The 15,853-nt window shown below is 42.5% G+C and overlaps 2 protein-coding genes across 2 annotated transcripts; both read left to right on the top strand.

Annotated features, from left to right (window-relative positions):
- Positions 1 to 249: 249 nt before the first annotated feature.
- LOC102731322 (olfactory receptor 4D9) lies at positions 250 to 1,185 on the top strand. Its single transcript, XM_006747828.2, has one exon. It carries the CDS (start codon positions 250 to 252, stop codon positions 1,183 to 1,185), a length of 936 nt encoding a protein of 311 aa, XP_006747891.2.
- Positions 1,186 to 11,056: 9,871 nt separating this feature from the next.
- LOC102743457 (olfactory receptor 4D9-like) lies at positions 11,057 to 11,992 on the top strand. The gene has a single exon (XM_006748608.1). The coding sequence runs from the start codon at positions 11,057 to 11,059 to the stop codon at positions 11,990 to 11,992; it is 936 nt and encodes a 311-aa protein (XP_006748671.1).
- Positions 11,993 to 15,853: the final 3,861 nt, after the last annotated feature.

The following is a 15,853-nucleotide window of genomic DNA, read 5'->3' as shown; positions in this document are numbered from 1 at the left end:
CACCTGTATTTCAGTGACCACAGTGATAGAACCTATCTGCTTGGATGACGGAGTAAAAGCCCGGATTATCTTCCACCTACTGGTGGCATGCTGAATTGCAGGCACAGCACATGCATAGGAAAAGAGCTTCCTCCCAAGGCAAACACCGAGAGTCAAGAGACAGAAAAGACAACAGAAGATTGTATAACACATTCTTTAACTGCTTTGTTATTTCTTCCAAACATATACTTGAAAAGGATCTGTGACCCAATGGATCAGGAAAATTATACCAGAGTGAAAGAATTTATTTTCCTGGGTATTACCCAGTCTCAAGAGCTGAGTTGGGTCTTGTTTGTCTTCTTGTTTATAGTGTATATGACAACTCTGCTGGGAAACCTCCTCATCATGGTCACTGTGACCTGTGAGGTTCACCTTCATACCCCCATGTACTTCCTGCTCCGCAATCTCTCTATCTTGGACATCTGCTTTTCCTCCATCACTGCTCCCAAGGTCCTGGTGGATCTTCTATCAAAGAGAAGAACCATCTCCTTCAATGGCTGTGTCACTCAAATGTTCTTCTTCCACCTTCTGGGAGGAGCAGATGTTTTTTCTCTCTCTGTGATGGCCTTTGATCGCTATGTAGCTATCTCAAGACCCCTTCACTATATGACTATCATGAGTAAGGGACGATGTACTAGCCTGGTGCTGGCCTCCTGGGTGGGGGGCTTTGTCCACTCCATTGTGCAGGTTTCCCTGTTGCTGCCCCTCCCCTTCTGTGGACCAAATGTTCTTGACACTTTCTACTGTGATGTCCCGCAGGTCCTCAAACTTGCCTGCACTGACACCTTCACTCTGGAGCTCCTGATGATATCCAATAATGGATTGGTCAGTTGGTTTATTTTCTTCTTTCTCCTCATATCTTATACAGTCATCCTGGCAATGCTGAGGTCTCATGCTGGGGAGGGCAGGAGGAAAGCCATCTCCACCTGCACCTCCCACATCACTGTGGTGACCCTGCACTTTGTGCCCTGCATCTATGTCTATGCCCGGCCCTTCACTGCCCTCCCCACAGATAAAGCCATTTCTGTCACCTTCACTGTCATTTCCCCTTTGCTCAATCCAATGATTTACACCCTGAGGAATCAGGAAATGAAGTCAGCCATGAGGAGACTAAAGAAACGACTAGGGCATTCAGAAAGGATTTAAATTCTGTAAGAATGAGATAGCTCCCAAAGGTAAATATAGACATTAAACTTCACTTTCTCAAAATGGGAAGACATCACTTTAATGCCAAAAACAAAGGGGCATCTATGGATATCATGGAGTCCTCAAAGACGTTGGTTCTGTAGTATAGTATGTGCTAAGGACCTCTAGGTGACACTACTTTAAGATGAAGCTCATTCATCACTTCCATTACTCACTTTTAATTATTCATTCAGCAAATATTTTACAGAACACACAGTATGTGCTTGACAGTGCTAGGATTCAGACTGCTGCAAAAAGATTAAATATAGTCACTTTCCTAGAGCCACACTCCAAAATGCTCTAATGAAGATATGAGCAAAGTGCTGTGGAAATATTGTAGGCACTTTACCTGAGAGCTTCAAAAGGCATTTTACAGTGAGTAGACCTTTTCAAGGGGAAGAGACAGAGAAACACAACCCAAGAAAAGAAATCAGTATTACAAATGGAGAGACTGGTGTAAGAATATGCCACGTTTGTGCAACAGTGAGCTCAATGTAGCCATGAAGTAGTGCACTCATGGAGTGAATACCACTAATTGACATTTACAAGGAAAGTCAGGAAAGCAGAACTCCATTTGTGGTCCCTTAAGCAATGCAAATCCATGATTTCTGTTGGGAAGAGAGGATCCTCAGATCACTTCAAAGCCATGGTTTCCTCCTAGACAGAAGGAGGTAATGCTGTGAGTGGAAGCATTCATCAAGAAATAACAGTGATGGGTAAAGGCTGTGGACAGCTCACCTGGATCTGTGCAAGGCTTAAGCAAATAGAGATGCTAAGCACTCGCCTGGTGAAGAAACTGACTCCTCATTGTGTAGTAGGATTATCCCAATCACAGATGAGTCAGGCCCAAATTCCTTATTGTTTCTGCACATAGGGACCCCACAACTTTTTAACACTTTCCACTCAATCCATTAAAAGGTAAAGAAAGATGAAAGGTCATAAAAAGCATGAAGGCTTAATCATTGAATCTGGGAATTTGCTAGTTTTTGTAATGAAAGGGATGAGAAGGATACTAGGAGAAGGCTTACCTAACAATCCAACTGATGTTTTGCTGGGATCTATTGATTTTACTAGACTATGTCTCTCTTCATGATAAAGCTCAAGCCACAGAAACTGGCACTCGTCTGTTAATCAGAGTAGATCAAATGCTGTGACAAAAACACCCAAAACCAAAGTACTTAATAACTGGAGTAAAAATTTATTTCCTGCTCATGGCACAGGCCAACGCTGGTCTTTAGAAAGAGCTGTTCTATGCATCATTTAGAGAGACAGGCTTCTTCCACCTTGGGCTCCACATTTCTCAAGGTCCTTAGAGTCTCTCCATTCATCCAGCAAATGGAGAAAGGGAGAGAGGATTAAGAATCATGGGGGGCAGGGGACACCTGGGTGGCTCGGTTGGGTGTCACAACTGGGGTTGTGATCTCAAGGTCATTAGATTGAGCCCCGAATGGGGCTCCATGCTCATCAGGGAGTCTGCTTCCCCTTTCCCTCTCCCTCTGCCCACCCCCCAACTCACAGGCACGCATGCGCTCACGCTTTCTCTCTCTCTCTCTCAAATAAATAAATAAATCTTAAAAAAAAAATGTGAAGAATTATGGGGAGAGGGGAAGGGTCATTACTGGCCAGTCCTGAGAGTGGTATGTTCCACTTCTGATCATATTCCATTGACCAGCCCTTGGTCATATAATCCCAATTCACTGCAAGGGAATCTGGAGAATGTAATCCAGCTCTATTCCCAAAAAGAAAAGGAGAACATGAAAAATGGTGAACTCTAGCGGCAACTAGGTGGCTCAGTCTTTAAGCGTCTGCCTTCGGCTCAGGTCATGATCCCTGGGATCGAGCCCCGTATCAGACTCCCTGCTCAGAGGGAAGCCTGCTTCTCCTCTCCCACTCCCCCTGCTGTGTTCCCTCTCTCGCTCTCTCTCTGTCAAAAAATAAATAAAATCTTTAAAAAAGAAAAATGGTGAACTCTAATGATCTCTTCCACACCTATGATTCATTGCTAAGAAATCACAATTGGATTAGATTACAAAGACTAGGACTTTGCCTCTAAAAGGATTCTCTTAATGTGTAGATGTGCTGGAAGTACTGCTGGACCCTTGGAATGCACAGGGAACCAAATCGAAATGGAGGAAATTTGGGGAAAGGAAATTTAATTTAAAGGAAGGGGAAGGTGATCAAGGTAAAGGTAATCCTGGGAATTAGAGTGACAGTAAACTAGAATGTCAGGTCCCAAAAGCTAAAACACTGGAGTTAAGTGCCCAAAGAAGATTGGCCTGGTAGACACTCTTAGAGAAGACAACCCTCACTTATCCCCATAGTTACCATTGGCTAATTGTAAACAAACATTTATTAATGCATTTAGAAGCTCCTACAGAGATGAGTGTCTTTTTCTTTGTTGATTGTCCTTTCCTATGTTCTGTTCTATTCCCACCACTCAAAAATGTTCATTTTCTAGTATTAGACATGCTTCCCCAAGCATTAAAATTCTAATAAAGACATAAATTTATCTTAGGCTAGATCCATCTGCAGACCAGATGACCATTTACTACCTGGTTCCTTCTTTGCTCTGGTATCATTGTTCTCCAGATCTTATGTACTTTTCACAACGACACCTCTTTTTTTTTTCACTACCTCTATGTTGACTTTACCTTGATTAAAACCTTTGTGACTAGGTGGAATTTTAAGTAACCAAAGATGTGTACAATCAGAGTTTATGTTCCCCAGTACAAAACACTACAAATGACAGCAACCCAGCAAAAGGTGCCCATGAAGTTCCCCTTGGACTGTTTACACATGCAAAACAACCCAATCAAACACAGTGAGGAAAAGCAATTGAATTCATGAAAACACCATTAAATTTACTTCTCTTGCAATAAGACATCACATAATTACTTGGATTAATCTATATTTTTCTCCAGGTAGAGACATGTCCTTAGGTAACTATTATATATAAACTGATTCTAGCTTATCCTACACAGGTCACATATGCTTGGTCCTACCACCTGTGACTTTTTTTCTATATAAGGAAAGTTGATTTTAAATTCCCACAGTATTTTTTAAGCAAGTAAACATATCTATATATGCAAACCAGCTGGTTTAAGACGTGATCCTGCCATTCTGGACTTCTTTGAGAAACTCAAAAAACTCAAACACTCTCAAGTTTGAAAGAGTTGTCAACATACCTCTTATTCAATAAAGAAGACTATCAGTTCAGTACTATGTTAGTAATCTCTTACTCCCTAACATATTACCCCAAAATTTAGTGGCTTAAAACAACACAGTTTGTGTGTGTTGGGAACCAGGCATGGCTTAGCTAAATCTTCTGCTTCAGGGTCTCTCACAAGGTGATAGTCCATGTGTCAGCTGGGAGCTGTTGTCTCATTTTGAGGTTCAAGTGGGGAAGGATCTGCTTCCAAGCTCACTCACATAATTGCTGGCCAGAACCATGAGCTATTGGAATGAGGGCTTCAGTTCCCTGCTGGCTGTTGGCTGGAGGTCATCCTCAGGTCCTTGCCATGTGGACCTCTCCAACATGCAGCTTACTTCATCAGAGTGAGCAATCAAGGCAAAAGAGTGCGCAGCAAGATAGAAGTCAGTCTTTTATAGCCTAATCTTGGAAGTGACATCACTTTTGCTGTACTCTACTCATTAGAAGCAAGTCACTAAATTCAGTCCACACACAAGAGGAGGGAATTGCACAAAAGTATGAATATCAGGGCCCAGACTGACAAGTTCTAGAAGTAAATTATGAAAAACTATTGCAAATTATGAAAGAAACCTAAAATTAATTTACTCAGACAAGGTTACAAAAGAAAAAAAAACGGGTAGTGAGGAATGTCAGAGGTGATTCAGAGCTACTGAGCCCTTGTGACAAGCAGAATAATAGTGCCAGCTACAGCAAGAGAAGAATTTATTTATTAATAACAATGATCAGATCAATTATATTAATAACAATGATCAGATCAAATGATCAGATCAGATCAACTTTTTAATTTTTTAAGTTTTGTTTGTTTATTTATTTAAGTAATCTCTACACCCAATACAAGGCTCAAACTCACTGACCCCGAAATCAAGAGTCACATACTTCTCTAAATGAGCCAGCCAGGCACTCCTCAGATCAACTTTTTAAAAAGATTTTATTTTTAAGTAATCTCTACACCCAACATGGGCCTTGAACTCACAACCCCAAGATCAAGAGTCACATGCTCTACCAACTCAACCAGCCAGGCACCCCTACTAGAGATATTTTCAGTTGGAGGTATACAATATCCAAGTGAGACCATCCGTAGATCTATGGTGAGAGACAAAGTTTCAAAAATGATAGAGGAAATGACATGAGAAGCAACATGCAACTCTGCTTTTAGGACCTCTGGAATCACAGGGCCTGGAACATGGTAGGTGCTCAATAAGTATTTTGCAATTAGATATTTGATGAATGAATAGTACCAACATATCTTCTATCTGCTTATATTTCCTCTTCATATGAGAAGTTTGGTGGGAAACAAGGAGAAAATGCATTTCCCAATCTTTATGATGCTTCTGATTATGTATATCAATAGGACAACAAGCAAACCACCTGCCTAGAAAGAAAACAAAAATAGGAATGGTCTGAAACACACTCTACTGGGAGTTCTGTTCATTATCCCTGAGTTCCTACTTCTTAAGGAAGCCGACCCCTGTTGGTCCCCTGTGAGCCCTTCCTTCAGGCAAAGATATTTGGGCTCTAAGCCTCTAAGAGGATTCATTTCCTCCCCTACATTAGGAAAACTGCAGCAAAGGGTGTCCTTCACTGCATGACTTCTTAATAACACTCAAGGGAGCTTCCTCCCAAAAGGAAAGTCTGGCTACTCGAGTTAGTAGTCACATCCAAAAATAATTCCCTGTGGTGAGCTTCTGTCGGGTCTGGGGCTGAGAGACTGGTACTCATGTCAGGGGCACCACAGGGCAGTGTGATAGGACTGTGGTAGGACCACGCAGAGGCGATTCCTGGAGCTGCCCTTTGCCTCTGACAGGAGGAAAGAAGATCCTGACCCAACCAACCCTCAGATGCATGTCTGCCTTAAAGGAGAATATTCCTTGACAATTAGTGTCTCCTAAGGTCAGCTCTACTTCTAACAGGTAGGGATTCGAGTTTGGGATCTTTAATGAGGTCATTTCGTTACGAGGGCTCTTTGGTGTGTGCTCATGTGTCTGACTGTGTGTCTGTGCATATGGGCCCATGCACAGCCAATTTTGAAATACCACTGTGAATTACAGAAGTGTTTTGAATATTAATAATGCTCCCATATATTGTTATGTATATTAAAGCTAGGAACTGTAGTGATGCGACACCTGGGTGGCTCAGTCAGTTGGGTGTCTGCCTTCGGCTCGGGTCATGATCCCGGGGTCCTGGGATCGAGTCCTGAGTCCGGCTCCTTGCTCAGCAGGGAGCCTGCTTCTCCCTCTGCCTGCAGCTCCCCCTGCTTGTGCTCTCTCTCTCTCTCTCTGACAAATAAATAAAATCTGTAAATATATATATATATGATAAAATTTACCTCTTCTTAAAAAAAAAAAAGAAAAGAAACTCTAGCGATGCCGAGAAGAGGAACTCATTCTTCGCTATGAGGAAGGTGACTTGAAGAGCATACAGGGAAATCAGTTGTAAAGAGACGGGGTGGCAAGGCGTACTGGACAATGGGGCTGGGGGTTCCCTCAGGCTGGGGATTCTGTGCTATTCAGTAAGCCTGCTTTATTAAGACGGCTCTACGCAGACATGTTTCTGAAAAAGCGCTTTGGGACCTTGAGTTTGTTCTTGCCAAAAACAAAAACAAAAGCCAACGTATAAACTACATTTGTCTGTTTTATTTCTTCTTTTTTGTTCCAAACACTCACATCCACACACAGGCACTCTCTTTCATCCTCCCATTCTCCACGCTTAACGTTCCTAGTTGCACATTCCTTTTGTGCACAAAAGAGCACTGTTTGGGGTATTTCGTGGTGATTTTGTTGACTTGGTCATGCTCATGACTCATGTCTGCACAGAACCTCATGCACGTGGGTTTCAAAGTCCATTCTCTCGGCCGCTACGACCCACTGTCCCTGGGAATTCTTGATGTCAGCAATTTTTCTTGGCGCCACCAGTCAGCTTACAGTTAAATATCAAGAAACAATTTGAGGTTAATTGGGATTTAAATGTTGGTAGGCACTGGGCAGAACACACAGTCTTGACTAGTCATACAGTAATTGAGGCAATATTATTTAAAACTATTCAGCATTAAAGCTCCAAATGCCTAGAGATCACCCAGATCAGTGGGTCCACTTAATATCGTTGTCTGCTGTGCAGACCTCGGCTACTTTCAAAAGGACTTAGGGCAGCAAATGATCCCGTTTCACCGATGAACAGACTGACCCTCCTGGAGTTCACTGCCTTTAAAGATTGCACCGCTGCTCCGTGAAGGCACCAAAGCTCCTGTCTTTCCTCTGCACCACATTACTCCTTGCCATAATTCAAAATAAAACAAAACAAAATCCTCCGTGCATTCTCTAAAACACTGCATGTGTTCTGATCATTTTATTTTTAAGATATTCAAAAAAAACTTTGAAGAAAATGTCTGGCCCTTTTAAAAACGAAAAGGTTTGAAGGCAATGAAATTCTCTGAGACTTATTGATGGGTCGATAGATCATTGGCAGAAAGCCTAGAAAATTAGCGTTTGTGGCTTGGGCTTCAAAGGAAAGAGAACGGAAAGTGAAGGAGCAGTTGTGTTCTGATGAGAAAATGAGAGAGAGAGTAGAGTGAGAGCAGAGAACCCCATACTGCGCGGCAGGACCCGGCTGGTTTCAGTGTGGACGCAATACGGGGGGGGGGGGGGGGGAGTGAGTTTCATCTTCATTTGCACAGCGGTGACTGGGCAGGTGTTCTGGATGGGGAATGAGCGAGAGGAGAGCCTCCGAGAAGGGAAAGATGGCAAGGGGCTGGCCAGTGTCCCTGAGACTAGTCCTGCTCCATCTGCTAGCCCACAGTTACAGAAGTCAGGATTCTGACCTTGCGCAGAGACAGGGAGAGAGAGGCCAGTCCTTCCTGATGATCACGTTCAAAGGCGCACTTCTCGGGTCCTTGAGAAAAACTGCGTTGCAAGAAATCCACATTCACAATTGCAAGCCCTTTTTAGTAAATGCTCTGAGAAAGGGAGGTCAGGGGCCTATGTCCCCATGTCAGCTGGAACAGGCAGTAAATGCTCTTGGCAACTCTGCTTTCTCAGGCCGGCGTTTTGATGGGAGGCTGGGGTCATCCTAAGGATGCAGCCCTCTGCTGCCCAAGGCCCTGATAAACTTGGATCCTGTCTCGGTGCAGAGGTTTGGACAGAGTCATTATGTGCCAAGTATTCCACAGTTCTCCAGAGCACAGGGAGACTTTTGGGTATGGATGGAGATGTTCCTCATCCTAATTGTAGGGATGGCTTCACAGGTGTATGTATTTGTCAAAAGGCACCAAACTGTGCCCCTTAAATATGTGCAGTTTATTATATGCAAGTTACTCCTTAACAAAGCTGATTTTTTTTTTTTTAAAGAGAGATCTGCGGGGCGCCTGGGTGACTCAGTCGTTAAGCGCCTGCCTTTGGCTCAGGTCATGATGATCCCAGGGTCCTGGGATCGGGCTCCATGCTCCGCAGAAAGCCTGCTTCTCCCTCTCTCACTCCCACTGCTTGTGTTCCCTCTCTCACTGTGTCTCTCTCTGTCAAATAAATAAATAAAATCTTTAAAAAAAAAAAAAGAGAGAGAGAGAGAGAGCTGCATGGAGCACTGGGTGTTATACAAAAACAATGAATCGTGGATCACTACATCAAAAACTAATGATGTATTGCATGGTGACTAACATAATATAATAAAATTAAATTAAAAAGAGAGAGAGGGAGCTACAAAGGGCGATTTTATTGTAAGCAATTGACCAAACCGCAAAAGGCAGATGATGGTCACCACCGAAAGCAGTATTTATTGTAAATGTTCTCTTTACAACAGGCTGGAAAGCAGGCAGAAAGCATTGAATTAGGATTTATAGAAAATGAAGCTTGGTAATAAAATTTTTTTAAAAACGTGTTTCTTACAAAATGTAAATGTTCTAAATTGTTTTATCCTTTGGTATATCTGCTTTTTAAAAAATTAATAGATTTTAGTTCTTAGAGCAGTTTAGGCTTACAGAAAAATTACACAGGAAATCCAGAGAGCTCCACACATTCCCTGTCCCCACCAATTTCCCCATTATTAACATCTTGCCTTAATGTGTGCTACATTCATTAACAATGGAGGAACCAATATGGATACATTTATTTACTAAAGTCCTTCGTTTACATTAGGGTTCATTCTTGTGGATTTGACAAATGCATAATGCCATGTATCCCTGATTAAAAATAAAAATCCCTAAATATCCCCTCTGCTTCACCTACTCATCCCTCCCCACCTGCACACCCCAGCCTTTGGCAACCACTAATCTTTCCACTACAGTTTGCCTTTTCCAGAATGTCATATAGTTGGAGTCATACTGTGTGTACCTTTTCAGATGACCTTCTTTCACTTAGCAATATGCATTTAAGGCTCCTCTTTGTTCCCATGGCCTCGATAGCTCATTTCTTTTTATAACTGAATAATATTCCATTGTATGGAACATATCTGCTTTTTAAATGCTACATTTGATCATCATTGCATTTATTTCAAAAACTATCTTTTATAGGAAAAGTGTAACAACATCTCCCAAATACCGTTGTAGAGAAGACTGGCCCTGCAAAATGTCAGCAGCTGCTATATGAGGGGACCTGTGTCTGTGGGAACTCAGGTTAAAGAATGAAACAAATCCATTCAAACTTCACAACCCTATGACACAAACGTGATTATACCCACTTTTACTGATGATAAACGGAAGCTCAGAGTTACCTATGCACTGAGCCTCCTACTCAATTAATAGAGAATCTGTATTCAAATTCAGGTCTACTGGTTCTTAAATCTGTGTTTTTTGCACAAAACTGAAGCTTTTATGAATAGTGAGGTGAGAGGAAGTGCCATCCAAATGTAGGTGATGAGGAGGGAGGGAGCCCAAGAAAAAGCCGTTTGTCCGGTGGCCGGGCAATAAAGTCTTTGCCAGGAACATTATGTGGAGCAGGGACTGTAGCTATGACTTGCCAAGTCCCAGGGACAAAAGAGAACAAGACACCAAAGGGAAGAAAAACTGAAAACAAAAGCAGCATGTGCTCAAATTGTGTTAGCTGCGGCAAACCTGTTTGTCCTAGGGGGAAAGCAAACTGGAAACTGTTTTTCTTGCCTTAACTCAGTGCTAATCATAAGTACCATGAAATTTTGCACAGACTATGCCAAACGGATTGTCTACTGTGGAAGGTGATGAGAGAAGACTCTCTAAGCTTCCATGAGGCTGTGTTTTATACTTCTCCCCTGTGTGTGTCCCACTTCCTAACAATTAGACACAGGAGTATTCATTGCAAAACAAAACTATTCTCCTCACTTCTCAGACCACCTAGTGGCTTTTCAAGACGGATGTAGAATATGTAAAATTATGCAACTGTAAAAAATTTTAATAAGAACTTAATAGCATGCTGATTTTGGTGCTTCGATTAATTACCTCCATTGGAAACCCACGCTTTGGTTTGCTCTGAAAGAACTCAAAAAAACTCCATATACTGGGGATAACTTACCAAATTGTAGGCATCCCTGCCCAAAAGGAAAATAATTGTAAAAGTAACCCCGAGGCATGCCAGTCCTATAACTTACATTCCTTTTGTTTTTAATGAATACCTTCTTTCCTATTTTCTCTCCAGGTAGTTCAAGAAGTAAAAACATGATACAATGGAGGAGGGAAATTACACCAGAGTGAAAGATTTTATTTTTCAAGGACTGACCCAGTCCCGAGAGCTGAGCTTGGTCTTATTTCCTCTGTTATTTTTGGTGTACACATCAACTGTGATGGGAAACCTCCTCATCATGGTCACTGTGACCTGTGAGTCCCGACTTCACACCCCCATGTACTTCCTGCTCCGCAATCTCTCAGTCTTGGACATCTGCTTCTCCTCCATCACTGCTCCCAAGGTCCTCGTGGACCTTCTGTCAAGGACAAAGACCATCTCCTTCAATGGTTGCATCACTCAGATGTTCTTCTTCCACCTTCTCGGTGGGGCAGACATTTTTTCTCTCTCTGTCATGGCCTTTGATCGCTACATGGCCATCTCCAAGCCCCTGCACTACGTGACCATCATGAGTAGGGGGCGATGCACTGCCCTCATTGTGGCCTCCTGGGTGGGGGGCTTCGTCCACTCCATCGTGCAGATTTCCCTGTTGCTGCCCCTCCCCTTCTGTGGGCCCAATGTTGTTGATGGCTTCTACTGCGACGTCCCCCAGGTGCTCAAACTCACCTGCACCAACACATTTGCTCTTGAGATCTTAATGATTTCCAACAATGGTTTAATCTCTACACTATGGTTTGTCTTCCTCCTTGTGTCCTACACAGTCATCTTGATGATGCTGAGGTCTCACGCTGGAGAGGGCAGGAGGAAAGCTATCTCCACCTGCACCTCCCACATCACTGTGGTGACTCTGCACTTTGTGCCCTGCATCTATGTCTACGCCCGGCCCTTCACTGCCCTCCCCATGGACAGAGTTGTCTCCATCACCTTCACGGTCATCATCCCTGTCCTGAACCCCATGATCTACACCCTGAGGAACCAGGAGATGAAGTCATCCATGAAGAGACTGAGGAGAAGACTTGGACCTTCCGAAAAAGAATAGATGCTATGAAATCCAGATTGAAAGTCAGAACTGAAAAGTATTTTCTCACAACACAGTAGAAGACCCCAATCAATAGGCCATCTTGAGACCAAAGTTCTCCCTTTGCCCTCAACAGCGTCCTCTAATAAGGGTGGCCTCAAATGATCTTCTCTGAAAGGTCTTCTCTTGGTGAGATTGTTGACAATGCAGAGTCTCATAAATTGTCAGCTCTTAATGAGACTCTAAAGATTACGTTGCCCAAACACCTCAGGTGAGCTTCACAGGTGAGGAAATAAGGTCTGAGAGAAAGTTTCCTCTCAGGTCTTGAGTTGTGGCTGTTGTTGCCCAACCAGTAATTAGTAAAATGATGTCCAGGGACCAGGAGTCAAGGCTGGAAAGTCCAGCCACCCCTCCCTTTGTGAAAATCAGTTTCCATTGCCAACCTTGGAGGATCTGGGCTGCATCTTTCTATGGAAGCCTCTGGGTTTCCCTTGCAGAAACAGGTAAGTTTCATGCTTTATCAAAGTTTCCTTAGCTAATGAATGGCAGAGGCAAGGATAGATCTGAGATATCTGAGCCTCAGCTAAGTGCATGTTTTACTACTCCTGCTGCCTCATACTGGGTTTCCTAGGGTCTGAGACAAGCTCATCCATAAAAATTTCTCCTCTATTGTAGTATTATGAAAGGTGCTTGCATGTCTTCATCTGACAAAGGAGCAGATACCTTAGGTTTCAGTCCCCTCTGAGAATTTCAACATCATTTTCCAGCCATTCATTCCCAGGCAGCCATCCAGAGAAAGGAATCTTGTCCTGTGTGCATTGCTAGAATGTGCCTGACTCGAATCCCCAAGAAGAAAAGGCTGAAGAATCAATGACTTTTCATTATCTAGGCCTCCTCTTTAAGAGTATAGAAAACAATATCATATTTGAGTTGGTCTCCTGGCAGCCTATTTTTTTGTCAAGAAAATAGATGAAATTGGTAGTCAACTAAAATTTGGATTGCATTTTGATCCCAGTCTTATTTCCCATGCAATCTCTGATGGATATGTGAAGTAAGGGAAGTAAAGAGCCATGTACATAGCCTGATTCTGAGAAAAACACAAGCAAGGGAAACCTGCTCCAAAATATAGCCAATCCCAAACATCTCTATCACTGCCTAGTGTTCCTCCCCTGGTGCTGGCCCCAAATCCCTACTCTTGGAATATTTCATTAGTTAGACACGGTTCAGAAGGGACAAGTTAGATAGAATGCCACCACTTCGGAAGTTAGATACATCTCTGGATGGCCATAACAATCTGCTGGTGCTGATGGTGGAGAGGGGACATCTCTGAATCTATTCTCAGTGGTACCTCTCTGGGGATTAATTTCAGATGGTTTACTGGATTAGTCAAAGGCACCAAGTGTCCTCCTAGAGTAGAGGAGATGTAGAACAGAAAAGCTGCGGTGGGTGGATGTGAGGGATGAGTCCAAGCCCAAGCTGTCAAAGGTAGCCCGAAAGACCCAGGTATGGAAGGATGGAACATATCAGTATGGCAAAGCAAGGCAGACATTATTAACAAAATTCACATTTGCTTATGCCAGGTCCTGGACTCGTGGGTGCTTTACTAAAGTTTGAAGACCTTTTGAAAATCTGCATTTGCTTCTTTGGGGTGGTTATGACTTCCTGCCTAGAATTAAAATCATTCACCTCACTTTTGACTTCAGCCTCGACTTTTATATCTAATTACTCAGGTATCAAAAACAGCAAGAACAATTCAAAATTCTCTTTCAACCAGAATACAGAATCACATTCTGCCCTAACCAGTATGCTCTTTTGTCAACAGTAATAGATATTTTCTTCCTTGTAAATCATTTTTTAAAATTTTTATTATTTAAGTATGTTTGATATACAATGTTATATTAGTTTCAGGTGCACCGCATAGTGATTCCACAGTTCTGTACATTAAACAATGCTCACCACAATAGGTGTATTCACCACCTGTCACCATGTGAAGTTATTACAACATTATTGACTGTACTCCCTACACTGTACTTTTCATCTCAGTGACTTATTCATTCTATAACTGGAAGTTTGTAACTCTTAATCCCCTTCACCTATTTTGCTCACCCTCCCACCCCACTTACAAATCATTTTTTATTACAAAAAAGTCATGCTTTTCTTAAAAATTAAATTTCCCTTCCTTATACTTTTTTTTAGCATTTAGTCTTTACTTTCTAGAGACAAATAATGAATTGAGGATTCACAAGACAAGAAAATATGTTTATGTGTGTATGTGTGTCCTTATATACACATATGTGTGCCTACATATAGACTGCTTAGTACAAGGAAAAAATATATAACATGTAGTTCATTTTAAAACACACACATACACACACACACACACACACACTTGTAAGAGACAATTAATTACAGTGTTCCAAAAGGCTATGGTATTTTTTTTTTTTTTAAGATTTATTTATTTATTTAAATAATCTCTACACCCAACCTGGGACTCACACTCACAACCCGGAGATCAAGAGTTGCATACTCTTCCAACTGAGCCAGCCAGGCACCCTAAGACTATGATACTTCAGGGACACCTGGGTGGCTCAGTTGGTTAAGTGTCCAACTCTTGATTTCAGCTCAGGTCATGATCTCAGGATCCTGAGATCAAGCCCCACGTCCAGCTCCACACTGAGCATGGAGTCTGCTTGAGATTCTCTCTCTCCACCTGCCCCTCCCCCAGCTCGCTCTCTCTCTCTAAATAAATAAATAAAATCTTTTTTAAAAAAGACTATGGTACTTTAGAGACAAGTGGTATACATTAAAATCCATTTCCAAAAAAATACGTTTCTTCTCCTTCAAGGTGATAAGCATGTCTTGTTTGACAACAATCTTTCAACATATGGATTCTAATACAAGATACTTAAGTTTTTGCTAAACTGTTCAATATCTCCCACATTGGGAAGCTGTATTTCTAAAGAGGCTCCTCTTGAATTAGGACCAGTGTCTACGAAGCAAAATGTTCTATAATGTTTCCTTACCACTAAAGGGAGCCATTCCCTTTCCATGATTCTCCCTTTGGCAGACAGAACTTAACTGAGATTTTTATTTCCGGAGACGAAGCCTCAAAACCCTATCACATGCATTTTCTTTCCCCCAAATTTCAGATCTTTCTTTGAGAAGCAGAAGCGACTTTGCTCCTGAATTCTTACACAGATCAAGAGGAGCAGTCTGTAGATGTCTCCCAGAGATGCATCCACTCTAGTCCGCAGGGCTCCACAGATCAGTTGGAAACCTCTGCTAGGAGCAGCCTATGTGCTCCCGGGCCAGTAGTTCCCAAACCTCAGTGGGCATAGAATCACCTAGCCATGTAGTTAAAATGCAAAGTCCCAGGCACCATCTCCAGGAGATTCAAGAGTTGTCATAGACACCGGAGCCCACACCCACCTCCAGGTGGTCCTGGTGTGAGCGGCTGTGTCCCACCACCCTCTGGGTGCCCTGCTCCAGGTCAGTGTTTTTCACACTGCAGAAACTCTAAGGGGTATGCTGTCATTGGTAGATCTGCACATGCATGTTTTTGTTGTTGTTGCCGATGAAATTGAATAGTCTTGGGGAGAATAAAAAAAGCACAGAATTCTTCAAATAATAAAACGAGCACTGTTTCCTCAAACCTTTATTTTGGATATGTACTTGAGTATAGTGGTCTTGATGGAAATAAAACATAGATATTAGCAGGTGCTTCAGTGAAAAGAGCTTGGAAAGCACTGGGCAGGGACATACTCTCTGGCTGGACTTCGTGAAGCCTCCAAGCCAGCACCAGTTGTGATTGCCAAACCCTCAGACCCTGCTCTGGTCCCTTTACTACCTCTGCCCAAGGTCAGCACTCAGGGACAGGACGCA

This window comes from Leptonychotes weddellii, chromosome 11 (genome assembly GCF_054177405.1).
Source record: "Leptonychotes weddellii isolate Sample4059 chromosome 11, ASM5417740v2, whole genome shotgun sequence".
NCBI lineage: Eukaryota > Metazoa > Chordata > Mammalia > Carnivora > Phocidae > Leptonychotes > Leptonychotes weddellii.
Note: the sequence above shows the minus strand (reverse complement) of the source record. Positions and strands in the feature narration are given on the sequence as shown.

Excerpts from the sequence above, each read along its gene's own strand:
- LOC102731322 (XM_006747828.2), top strand. The coding sequence starts at position 250 with ATGGATCAGGAAAATTATACCAGAGTGAAAGAATTTATTTTCCTGGGT.
- LOC102743457 (XM_006748608.1), top strand. The coding sequence starts at position 11,057 with ATGGAGGAGGGAAATTACACCAGAGTGAAAGATTTTATTTTTCAAGGA.